This window comes from Anguilla rostrata, chromosome 12 (genome assembly GCF_018555375.3).
Source record: "Anguilla rostrata isolate EN2019 chromosome 12, ASM1855537v3, whole genome shotgun sequence".
NCBI lineage: Eukaryota > Metazoa > Chordata > Actinopteri > Anguilliformes > Anguillidae > Anguilla > Anguilla rostrata.
The window spans coordinates 11,620,667-11,633,884 of NC_057944.1; the positions used below are offsets into that span (position 1 = coordinate 11,620,667).

General features: G+C 42.1%; 1 protein-coding gene across 1 annotated transcript in view; it reads right to left on the minus strand.

The window, feature by feature from the left end:
- LOC135235924 (disks large homolog 2-like) overlaps positions 1-11,839 on the minus strand; it is a 128,388-nt gene extending 116,549 nt beyond the window's left edge. The window contains exon 1 of the mRNA XM_064301967.1: positions 11,371-11,839. Coding sequence (XP_064158037.1) covers positions 11,371-11,400 — 30 coding nt within the window. The 5' untranslated portion in view covers positions 11,401-11,839. The remainder of the gene's footprint in view (positions 1-11,370) is intronic.
- Positions 11,840-13,218: the final 1,379 nt, after the last annotated feature.

Sequence of the window (13,218 nt, forward strand, 5' to 3'; positions counted from 1 at the left end):
AAAGTGGAAGGTAGAGGTTTGGGATGGAGGTGGAGAGGTAATTAAATTGAGTGAAATCCTATCTACCTTAAGTTTTATTTTTTTAAATCCCAGGTAGCCTAGTGCCTTTAGCCTGTAGTGTAGTGCAAGTGACATAGGCACTAAGGTTGTAAGAAATATGGTAAAGAAGAAGGAGTTAGGCTTAGATGTGTATAAATATTTTGGCAAGAACGTTATTTCTTCCTGGGAATAATCTTCTTGCCACAATATATTTACTTGGATTAGCACATCTAAGCCTAATGCCTTCAATATTCTTGTAGCTTTAGTGCCTATTTTACTTACACTACAAGCCAATGGTATTAGGCTATCTGTGGTTTAAAAAAAACTTAAGGTAGATAAGATTTTACTCAATTAACACTTCACTTTCCTCCCACCCCTAATTTACCAAGTGACTGGATGGACTTCCAAGATTTTGTTGAATTTTAATTAGAATTTGTTGTAATTAAAATCAAGTCAAAGAAGGCAATTTTGAGGAAAGTCGTGTTTATTTTTAAGTGAAACTCATCTGTTTGTGCTATTGTAGGTACAATTTGAAAAAAAAAAAATTATACTTCGGTTTGTTATTCAAAAATGTACAGGTGGTCTAATGACTTTGGCTCATGCTGCATGACAAAAAGTATCTTGATGCTCTTTGGTCTGGAGTTGTTTTTCATGATTTGGGCTTGGCCCCTTACTTCCAGTAAAGGAAAATCTTAATGCTACAGCATGCAATCGCATTCTACACGATTCTGTGTTTCCCCAACAGTTTAGGGAAGGCCCTTTCCTGATTCAGCATGACAATGTCCCCAGGCACACAGCGAGGTCCATATAGATATGGTTTCCTTAAGAATGGTGCGGAAGAACTTGACAAGCCTGCACAGAGCCCTGACCTCAACCCCATCCAATACCTTTGGAACCAATTGGAAAGCCAACTATAAGCCAGACCTAATTGCCCAATCAGTGCCTGACCTCACTAATGCTCTCACGACTGAATGGAAACAAATCCCTGCAGCAATGCTCCAACATCTAGCATAACGCCTTCCCAGAAAAGTGAAGGTTGTTATAGCAGTAAGGGTGGACCGACTCCATATTAATGCCAATAATTTTGGATGAGATGTTGGATTTTAGGTGTCCACATTATATATATATATATATATATATATATATTAGGGCTGTCAAATTAATGCATTAATTTCGATTAATTAATTAATTATAAAATAACGTGTTAAAAATAATGCTAATTAACGCATATAATATTATTTATTGTTTATGTTAATTAATTGATGTACCGATGTTACTGTGAGTTGCTGCGTGTTGAATAACACTACCTATATTGCCAAATAACCCAACCGTCGCATTTTGCCACACTGTCAGCCATTTTGGGGTTCATACACTCTGACAAACCGGCCCTTCAGCTGGAGCGGTCGGTGTGGCTCTGATCCTCTGAGAGCAGTGCTAATTTCTAAACGACAAGAGAGCACTCAGGTTGCCACTGACACCACCGGAGTGAATTTACTAACGCACCCCTCTGACACCGTGCGTCGCACAGTTCAAACCGGTGGTGCGTTAGTTGCGTGTGTAAATAGTATGTTAAATAGTCAAACAAGCACGAAACCGTGCAGACCCACGGCACACCTGTACAAACTGTCATGAGTAAATCTTGACTAACTATATAGCTAGCTAGCTATGGCATGTCCTCACCTCTGTAAGGGTATTTGTTGTCCTCCGTGTGTCCGTACATCTGTATCGGTGGTACGCGCTAAGTAGGTTAACTAAAGTAGGCGAAACGCTAACATGTTAGGGTTAGCTAAAGTAACGTTAGGCGATAAAGCTGTGCTTAAAAATCTCGTGCCGTTCGAAGTGGTGATTTTGGGAGAGGCACCTGCGCATGTGTCTTATTAAAAGAAGCACCACCTGTGCATGCGTCCCACAAAACGTCCCTCTCAGGTCTTCTGTGAGTGAGTGAGCGAGTGAGTGACCACAATTTGCCATGCATAGCCCATGGCGGCAGTTCCTGCGTGCCGTGGGGAAAAGACTGTTATGACCAAATTGGTGCTTAAGTGATAAGCTTAGGTAATTTGTTTTTTTTTTAAAGAGATAGGCTTATGTTCAATAATAAAAAGACTGATTGGAAAAAATGATTGGAAATAAAACAATTTATTGATTTCTAATGCCCCCTTTTGATATTTCTATTCAATCCTTTACTCATGTTCCACAATAATGTAATGTTTTTGAGTTGAAATATCTTCATTTGGGGGCTTTTCCAAGCAAATATTGATACATGTGATTAATTGCAATTAATTTGATTAATTAATCAGCATATCATGTAATTAATTTTATTTAAAATTTTAATCGATTGACAGCCCTAATATCTGTATATATATATATATATATATATATATATTGTGTACAAATACTGTAGGTGAAGGAGTCTGTACTATCTCCTGCTAGTAGTCTGTGATATATTTCTTAAATTTGGATAGAAATATGCTCTAAAATCTGTAGGATTTAGAATCCAGCTCGCATTGGAGGTTTCAGGACTAAATCCAGCAGATTAGTAAGCATGCAGGGGAGAAGAGGCTGTGGTAGACGTGGGTTGAAACTGGCAAGTGTGGGAGGAGAGGAGATGCAGGAACGTGCACACAGTTTGAGACAGGCAAAGTACATGCCATTAAGTCTTGAAATCATTCCAGTATTACTGCAGTGTGCAATGAGAGCAAGCTCACTCTATATTTGGAGCTTGTCGTAGCTGGTTCTTTGCATGACCTTCCTGAAATCTGGAAAGGATCATGACTTGCTTTTGAATGACTCAAAAGCAAGTCCCTATGGCCACTGGTTATAGCTTCTGCTTCAGCTGTGCAGTCAGCCAAACACGACAAGCAGCCAGCAGTAGCATAATACAATAGCCTCCTCCTGCTAGTTGCCAAGGTTCCTCAGGTAAACACCATATTCAACTCAATAAAAGGGCAGGTAGTCAGTTGGAGATACACCTCTGTTTCTTTCCCCTCTAATGTGTGGCCCATGGGGTGTAATACAGTCACTAGATATCTGGAGAGTGCATTGGAGGAGATTATTTGTTAAAGCGATCTTGGGCAGGCAGCTAAAAGCAAACAGACTTAAAGAGATTTAATGCCAATCATTCTTTGAAATGAGGCCGTGGTGCTACGCTCCAGGGTCCGTGAGCTCGGCGACATCGTTGCTTAATGCTCACATCTGTTTTCATTTGAGAGATCAGCGAGGCCCACTTAAGCAACAAGTAAGCAGCATAAAAGTCACACAGTTTTTGAACAGTACCGGTTTTTGAGCCGTACTATTTGTTCAGCAAATATGCGCACAGTGCGATAGATCCAGCAGTTATCAAATTTTGCCAAAAGAAAGTCTCCGCGACCTAATTTTCCATACTCAGAAGTAATGCGCCGCAAAGACCCAATGCGGCACAAACCCTTTTAATGTCCTGATCTGAGGATCAGGGCCGTGAGGGGCTGCCAAAACACCCCTCCTCTGACTCCACAGTGAAATCTGGAACGAGAAACACCACAAGTGCGGGCGAGGCAGTAATTTACATGACCAAATGCTTCCTTTCACAGCCTGTCAGGATCCCTGGCCAGCATGGGCATTAATCCCCAGGACGGCTGTCTAGCCTGCCAAGTAGACTCTTCACTCTGAAACCAGGCCCGTCTCAGCCATGGCCCACGAGTCATAGCAACCTGCTTCATGCAGCAGGAAAGTTAATCACTGCACCTGTCACGTACACTGGATAAGTTTTCAGTACTTAAAATGACATCGAACTGACAACTGAAAGAGAACTGAAACAACAAATTGAATGGCGGGGGGGGGGGGTACATTGCCATATGGCAACCATAGGCATCATTTTCTTAGAAGTGATCTGCTTTTTTTTCTAATCAAGACTATTTTTCTGGATTTAATTGATATCATAATGAACACTGAATACTAATAAATTTTGATAATTTGTGTGACGACATTTCACAGAAAAGCAACATTGTGCAGTGTGCAAATGTAAAAAAAAATGTTTCTTGGAAAGAAAGTCCACCATACACCCAATTTCTAAACATTAAGTTGTTCTGAGCTATCGATGCAGTGGAGTCAAGAATACACCTAGGACAGGTTGGCCAAACCATTCAGGCCCACCATTTATTTTGGATCTAATGTATTTTCAACTCTGAATCTTCAATGTACCTTGATATTGTTAATAGTCCATAAAGCAGGTTATTGCAAACTGTATGGGTATTTTATTGAATTCAATATGTATTTAGTCTTTTTTATTGACATCATTCCATAAAAGTTTTGGGAACTTCAGGCAAAATCATATTAACTTTTGCACAGTTTTAAATCAGTGACCAAGTTGTCAGTTGCCAGTCAGTACAACAGAGTAACTGAGAAACTCATTCTATGTTCTGAGATATGTCCACAAGCAGGGCCATTGCTAGTGAGGTGAAAGGTGCTGAGGATTCTAAGGTTCTTAAGCTCACAGCTTTGGATGACCCATAGTTAAAAAAAAATCAATCTGTTTTATAAAAAAAGGGGGGTTCAGAGCAATATTTTTCAGGGGAGCCGAGAATTCCTAGCTATGCCACTGTTCACAACTATGCAAAGAAAATTAAAATATAAAATAAAATCAACGTACGTTCACAGCTAAGCTTTCAGTAAGAGCCAATTGTCACCTACAGTGGAACAAAACAAAACAAAAACATTAGAAAAAATAATACATTTTTGTGAATTAATCTTATGTTATTCAGTGTGTACATTCTAGGCCCTTGTGAAAAATGAGCTCAATTGGTTATAGATTTTTGGATTATTAAAGAAATATATTACTTGTGCAGTTCAATGCCATTAACATACGTAGGAGTTTAATAGCAGACCCTTACATGGGATTTAATTACACAGCATTCTGTCTTACAAGCACACTAATGTCACACACAAATACCCTACCAATATACGCCTTATTATCATGTGACTTTACCTTATCCAGCCTTCTGAAGCTGCCCCCTAAAGTAACTGTTATCGTGATAACCCCACAGCATATCCCACCTCACATGAACACTGCCCTGAAACCACTCCTGACAGACTTCCTGTTGGCCGTCTGATGATTGTTATCTCACCTGACACTGCAGAAGGGAGATATACCAGAACTGAGCTACAATCGTCCGAAAATAGACCATCCTGGCCCTACACCATGTGTCTTGGTGGTTTAACCCTCAACTTCAAGATTCATCAAGTACATATCTAAAATGCCACTCACCCCCAAGTATGAAGGCCATAGTGTGCTCTCCAATGCCTTTTCATGCAGTTAGTTTACAACAGAAGGTGTGTGAAGGGATATTATGGTGTTTAAGGGTGTCCTTGAGAAAAAAATATTGAATGGTATAATGGAAAAACATGATAATCCACTTCCTTTTTTTTGCTGAATATTTTTACTGCATAAATTGTGCACATAGCATGTATGCTAATCCTTTAGCAGCAATGTCAAATATGAAAGTAATTTTTGTCATAATTTCCATGTAAGGAAAACATTTGAAATTAACAAAAAATTTACATTGCGTGGTTTAGACCCAGATTTAACCTGCAATCAGTCTTGTTCCAAACTACAAATAATGATCTTGTAGAACTGTTACATTTTGATCATCACTGATGTAACACTTTGCGAGTTTTGTGGTCAGTGAACTGAAACAAAAATAAATAAGAATAGAAACAATAACCACACAAAGGCAAAGGGTAGATAGTAATGAGGCCAGAGGAACTTAAGCCATACGGAAATGAATTAAAGCAAATATCTGATGAGCTCCCCCTGCATAGTCTGGTAGCAGAAGAACCTCTGTCCATATGCCGAGGTTACCTCACGTTCACAGCCTCCTTAATTTGTAGATTGGCACTAAGTAGACCCAGAGGCGCACAGTGATGCAGGGGAACACATCAAAGGGCTATTTTCTGCATTTCCTGAAGGAAAGATGGTAGTGTTGATGAAAGGTCACCTTAAAAACAAGGCTTTTAGGACTCCAGAATTATAACCATCCGGGAAACAGAGTACTGCATTTCTCCAATGAGTAACTATATCCAGCTATGCAAATGCATAATGTGAATGATGCATTTTTTTTTTTGTTTTTGTTTTTTTGCAGAATGCTCAGAAGTCAACAGATAAACATATTTTGCATTGATTCAGTATTCAGCCGTACTAAGTAACACCAGCAGCACAGTGCCATTCTCGGCAGATAAGCGAAACGCGACACTACAGGAAAGCTAATGGATGCAATCCTCAAATTAGACACTATACTGTGCCAGCGGATTCATGAATGTTGCATGGGGAGTGGGGACCGCACATCAGACGCTCCTGTGCGAGTATCTTGGGCACTGTTTCTGGAGGATTCAACGACAGCAAGGCTTCAGGAAAACATCTGGCTCCACCAGTAGCCCAGTCATCCCCATAGTGATTATGAGTGATTATTTTCATGAGATATTATGAAAATGTAACAGCTGATACAGGAATCTGGGGTAGACCTCTGGGGGAAAGAGTTATGAGAGACCTGTAGTCTCATGATCAGTTCCACTCGCCTGCACAGCAGCAAACCTGATGTAGGTACAACAGAATTCCATTTCAGGTGTTTCTCAGAGTTTCTCAGCTAAATCGCTGGTTATTGGTGCAGTGAAAATAAAAAAAAATAATTATGTTGTATCTTTATTGTGTTTAGATCATGAACACAACTTTGTTCTTTACGCAGGGAAAACAGAAAAGGTCAGAATCGGCTCTTACTGAAATAAAAAATAGGTGTAAATGAAATCCTAATCGTGCCAATGCCAACTCTAGTTGGGAGTATTAGAAGTTGTTACCCAAGGAGACAGGCCAAATGAGTTACATGGGCAATGCCCTATCAGGAACTTGCAGTCTACCAGCACCAGCTGCGCAGGATGCCCAGTTTCTGGCTAATAGCTGCACAGCCAGCTGGTGGACTGTAGAGAGAAAGCAGAACCTGGCATCTGTCATTTTCGCGGGGAGCAGAGGTGGAAACAACAATCCTAATGCACAGCGGTTTACCATGAGCAGGTTAGTGTGCCACTATCAGGCTGTTTCAACTCACTGCAGTTTCCTGATTTTCCAGTCAAATGCGGGCCTGTTCAAGCTGCTTTAGTGCTTAAGGAGTGTATTTTCTCAACCCTGGGACAGTACTTTGTCTCTAATCTCATGCCATCCACAACGTCAATAAAGGGCTCTTATGAAACACTTTGCCATGAAATGCTCTTCCTCAGCGACAATAAGATCACGTAAATATGAGGCAGGTGCACAGACCCTCCCTGAGCACAGTCATTTGATCTGGCTGTGGCGTTAATTGCTCTCCTCGAGCTCATTGTCATTTCCTGTTCACCGTCCCAGGTGATGTGCTCTCCGCCGCAGGCTTGTGGAAGCAGAAAAATCGCTTTGAATCGATCTCAGACTGCAGCTTCAGAAACAGACCTGGGTCAAATACGTATTTGTTTTGGATTCAAAGACTTTTCTACGCTTTACTGATCTTGTCGGGTGTATTGGAACCAATGAAATGCTCTCAAAAAGTGCAAACCCCTTCTGGTCACGTTGGCAGGCTCGATTACACCAGGCAAGATCAACAGAGCACAGAAAAGTATTTGAATCCAAAACAAATGCGTATTTAACCCAGGTCTGTTCAGCAATGCCACTAAGCTAACTGAAGAGCTTGCTGGTGTTGTGCATTAGACAGCACAGTAGAAGAGCGCATGCACAAATGACAACAATGGAAAGCAAAATAATTTATTTTGGGTGGATGGCAGCACGGCTCAGATTCAGTCAAACCGCAATGCTCTTTGTCCTTGAATGTTGGCGAGGATTGTAAGGAAGTGGTCTCACCAGTCTCTGTCATTGACTCGACCTCTATAAATCAGAGTCTTTGGAAGAAATAAGCCTTTTGCTGGCACGGCAAACTGTAATATGATTGGACGCACTCAATCCAGGCACATGGAATTTCAGCTAATGGGTGTTGCAACCACAAAATCTTGTCACAGAATGTTACAAAAGACAGGTATGTTCTTGGTTTTTTGATTGGGAAAATGTGTCACTGACCAAATTGGGCTGGCTGGCCTATGGATAGCTGATCAGGCTATTTAGCTAGCTTCCAAACTAACTAGTTGACAGTGGCATGTAGCTAGCAAGCTAGCAGACTTAGCTCATATCAAGCAAAGATATTTGACGGTTTTCACTGCATACAGCAACACCAAGTTTATCTTCTGAGTGAAATGCTGATATTCCCTCACAAGCACAAATAATTATTTGCCAAGGTATTTGCTAGCTATATACCTGCCATTATTAGGCTATTTGGTCTATATTGATGCAGTGCTAACAAGCTTGCTACACCGGGTAAAAAAGCAACTTAAAGTTCACGTGGCCTTTACACAAGCAAGGATGGCAAGACTGTTCATTCCATTCCTAAAATAAATGTTCAAATTTCCCTCACACAATCAAAAAATGCAGCTCCAGTATCTTCTATGTGCAAAGACTCATACTTGAGCAAGAACTGTTGAGAGGGCAGATTCAGTAAAGTATTTACTAAAGAAGTTGTGGCAGAAACCAAAGGGCTTACATAAGAACATCATTCATTACCCTTTTCCATGCTCCATCCGGAAATGCTGCTGCTTTTGTTCACACTAGAACCGTGGAGGAAGATTTCCATAAATCTTACACGGTTCTGACCCGGCAAATGGAGGTCTTATGTGGAAAATCGACTTACTGTGCTCCTGCCACACATGAGGCTGGCGTGGGAAATTTCTGGAGCATTTACAGGTTAAGGTGCGTGTGTGAAAGGGGGCTACGTTCTGCTAGGGGAGTCCAGCCCTCTCTCTCCACTGATGGCGTTGTATTCAGGCATATACTTTACATTACACCGTTAAATAACTACGCAACACTGTTCATTTGCTTAGTGGACATCCTTGCCCAGGGGAATTTTTTCTCATTAAATTTAAGATATTTTCCCATATGTTCAGCTGTAAACAGCTGTGCCCAGCCTGGGATGTGAACCTGCAGCTTCTGATTTACAAGCCCAGCATGCTAGCAGTACACCAACTGCCTTTTTTTGTTTTGTTTGGTAGTTTGTTATGAATGAAGGTGATACACATACAAAGTTAAGGAAGAAGTTTTTTTGTTGTTAAATCAAACCAATGCCTAAATTTCAGACAAAGCCCTCAAATAGCACACTGTGACTCTAATAAATGCTGCACACTGTCAGTCAGCAAGTATCTTCAGTAAACACAACCATACAGTAACCGCTAAATACCGCAATGGCAAAATGGCACATCAACAGCAGCACTAGTGCTTCATTAAAACATTTCATTAAACAGTATAGTAAACGTGATCAAATCTGCTTTCAAATGAACAACTTACTACTCAGTGGCAACCAATTTAAAGCGTTCCACCTTAAGTGTACACATTAAATGAGAACAAGAACATACAAAAAACATGAATATATTAAAATCTGACCTACATGTGGAAAACATTATGCAATGCCTAAGATTCCCAAGGAGGAAGAATACGTCACACTAAAGGAGCTTTTGCTCATTAGCATCAACATGTACAGCCTGAACGAGAGAGCAGCAGTTTCCCAAAAGCCATATGCTTTATGTCTCACTATCAGTACAAAATGGTGGGTGTTCTTACTTCCAGGTCAGTGGAATGGCAATATATATTTTTAAAAGAAATTACATAAAACAGAAAGCAAGGCCAGAGTATCATTCCATAAAAATCAGAAAATTTATATATATATATATATATATATATATATGTATATACGCAATTCTACACCACATAATCTAGTTGTGTATTTTGAAAGCCTTCCATTCCCTTTCTCTCTTCTTGCGTGACCACACTGCTATGCTTGTACTCTGCAATTCATAAATGAGAGATGAATGGAATTTTTAAAATTCCCCGCAGGTTTAGGGCTAATTTATGATTATTCAAGGTATACACATATGGCTGTTCTGAAACATTTAGACCTTTGTTTAGTTATATATTAATATTGTTTACATTTTTTTTCTCAATTTTCATATCAGATTCCAGTTTCCCAAGATGCACTGGGAAGCTGAACCTCCCAAAAGTTGAGCAAAATGTCACATGGCAATTAAAAACCAACTATTTAATTACTAAACTAAATAAATCACAATTTACAAATAAATTTAAATTACACAGTGAGAAACAAACCAGCTGCATGCGCACTTGTGTATTCTGGCTAAGTACATGGAGCATGTAATTGCATGGCCTATTGAGAAATACAGGAAATAATAAGTTATTATAACTGTTCAGGCAAAACGGGTAGCACATACAGTATAACCTTGCTTGAAGCTTGATAAAAAAACAAGTGATTTTCTGAGGGCACATTTCCCAACTGAACATCATTCTCCAAAGACTCACTGATGAGAGAATGGGCTATGACCACTAACTGCCACTCTATATTTGTTTGCTGAAATTAGTATTCAATGTATAAAATCAAGTTCCAACAATGAAATTAGCAAATGCAAAGGCCTACTAGGGTGGCTACAGAGTTTGGCAATGGAAAGTAATGTTATTTTCTCGACTTTACATATGAGGTATAAAGTTTTGAAGTTAGTTAAGGAACCATGAAAATATCAGATAACTGGAAAGTATCCGATTTTTTAAAACAGATTTTAGATATGAATACTGAACTGTAGTAAAGGTAATAAAATGTTACACAGTATACTAAAAATCTGATGCATCATTTTCACTTATGAAATATGAGGCAGTAGCATAGATTACCAAGCAGGTGTACACACAACTTAAATTTATTGACTGTTTATTTATTGTTTTCATTATTATTTTACTTCAAGTCATTGTGAATGCCGCAGCACCGGTCACCCGAAGTTTCTGACGAGTCCTGACATGCATTTACGGCCACTGACAGGGGGGGGCCAACCCCATTCATCAATCTAGAGATCGCAGTGAAGGCAGACCCGATGACAGCAGAAGCGAGGAATTAAAACATCACAAGGTTAAGAAGAAAAGCCAAACCACGGACGGCACGCGACAGCCACTTCAGATAAGGGCACAAGCTCCTTAAAGACGCGGGCGGCCAGCGAAGACGAGACCCGCAACAGCTGGCAGTTTACCGGCACGTTCCGCGAGCGGGAGAGAGTGAGGCACAGAGATATGACTGTAATGCGGAGGGAGATCCCCCCCCCCCTCTTTTTCTATCTCCTCTCTCCCTCTATCTCTCTCTCTCTCTCTCCCTCTCTCCTGTTCTTTCCTTCTTTCCGAATCTCTTTTTCTCTGTCACTCTTTCTCCCTCTGTGTCTGTTTTTTTTTTGTTGCTGGCGCTGTATTCTTACCTTGGTGGTGACGATACAAAGGCATTCCATTCTGGGGAAACTGGCTTATCCTCTGTCCGTATGCATCACCCCCCAACCACCCCCCCCCCCAAAAAAAAAAATTTAGCGAGATAAAAAACAGGGAGAGAAAGAGGATTCCACGGCAGGGAGGCAGACAGAGAGCTGTTGGCCGGGGGCCAGCGCACAGTAATTGAAGTCCACCTCTTCCTCCCGGACGTTCAAGACGATCATGTCCCTGTGAGGGTCCCGAAGCCCCCTAGACATGGTCCAGGGCAAAGTTGCGCGCGGCGCTGGGAGCTGGGAGCCGCTGGCTCGGACGACTCCGCTCGGCATGCATCGCCGTCTCTAGGCAGCGACAGAGCAGAGCGCCGCACTGGAGCTGGCAGCGCAGACACTGGCTGAGCATAAGGAATGTGCTCTCCCGCGCTGGACTCGCCAGCAGCGCTATGACTGGCAGCCTCACAAATATCAGTCTCTCTTTTTACCTGCTTTTCTGTGCGTGTGTGAGTGCGTGTGTGAGTGCGTGTGTGTGTGTGTGTGTGGAGGTGTGCGTGTGTGAGTGTTTGTGTGTGTGTGTGCGTGTTGGGGTGTGGGAATGTGTGTGTGTGCGTGTGGTGGTGTGTGTGTGTGGTAGGGTGGGTGCAGTGTACCGGGGCGTTTGCGCTGTGTGCATGTGTGTGTGTGTGTGTGTGTGTGTGTTGTGGGGGGTGTATGGGGGAGCGGGGTGTATGGCAATGTGTGTGTGTGTGTGTGTGTGTGTGTGTGTGTTTGTGGGGTGGTGTATGGGGTAAGCGGGGTGTGTGGGAATGTGTGTGTGTGTGTGTTTGTGGGGGGGTGTATGGGGGAGCGGGGTGTGTGGGAATGTGTGTGTGTGTCTGTGTGTGGGGGGTGTGGGAATGTGTGTGTGTGGAGGTGTGCGTGTGTGGGGGGGGAGTGGTAATGTGTGTGTGTGCGTGTGGGGTGTGTTGTGTTTGTGGGGGGGTGATATCTGCAGTTTGGGGCTGTGTTGTGTGAGGGGGTGATGCTGTTGTGGCAGTGGTGTGTGATGTGTTGTGTTGTGGGGGTGTATGGGGGGAGCGTTGTGTGTCTGTGTTTCTGGAGGGGTATGTGTGTGTCTCACCTCTGGGCAAGACCATATATCATTTCTATTTTCAATTAGTCACTATCAGCATTTACAACTACCATAATTCACCATAAAACCTTGAAAAAGATCAACCAAACCCCACCCGCACCCCCCACATGCACACACGCACACACACGAGAAACCCAGTTTGCAATGGAGTTTAGATTCATTTTATTACATGAATTAGTGAGAAAGCGCATTCTCTAACGATCTATTCTGGAGTCGCATTGTTTACCTTAGAAAATGGAGACAGAGATGAAAATACAACAGCTAATAAACTTTCACAAAAGATAGCTCAGGAGAGACTGTTGACTCTTAGGCGTGATGAAATTAATGATGCCTATTCGGTGTGGCAGCAAGCTCTGAGCACTGAAAGGACTTCGCCAAATAATTCAGAGGACCCACATTCTGGCTTTTTAATGGCCCTAGCAGTGAAATGCAGGAAGAGCCCTGGAGCCCTTGGCTGTGTCTCCCACCATAAAACACACTTTCCTGCATTCACTCCAACAAGCGCGGTGACGCAGGGACACGAGAGACGCACTGGCATCAGCGCTGACAATCTTCATATTCTGCGCTGTCATTCGCCAGCCGCGAGAGGCGGTCCGCGCCGGTGGGGGCGCAGTCGTCCTCGCCACGCCAAGGAAATGGCGGCTTTAAATCAGCCAGGGTTTTCCTGGGTCATCTGCGCCCTAGCTCCTGCCAACACCGCGCCAGGTGCCCGCGGG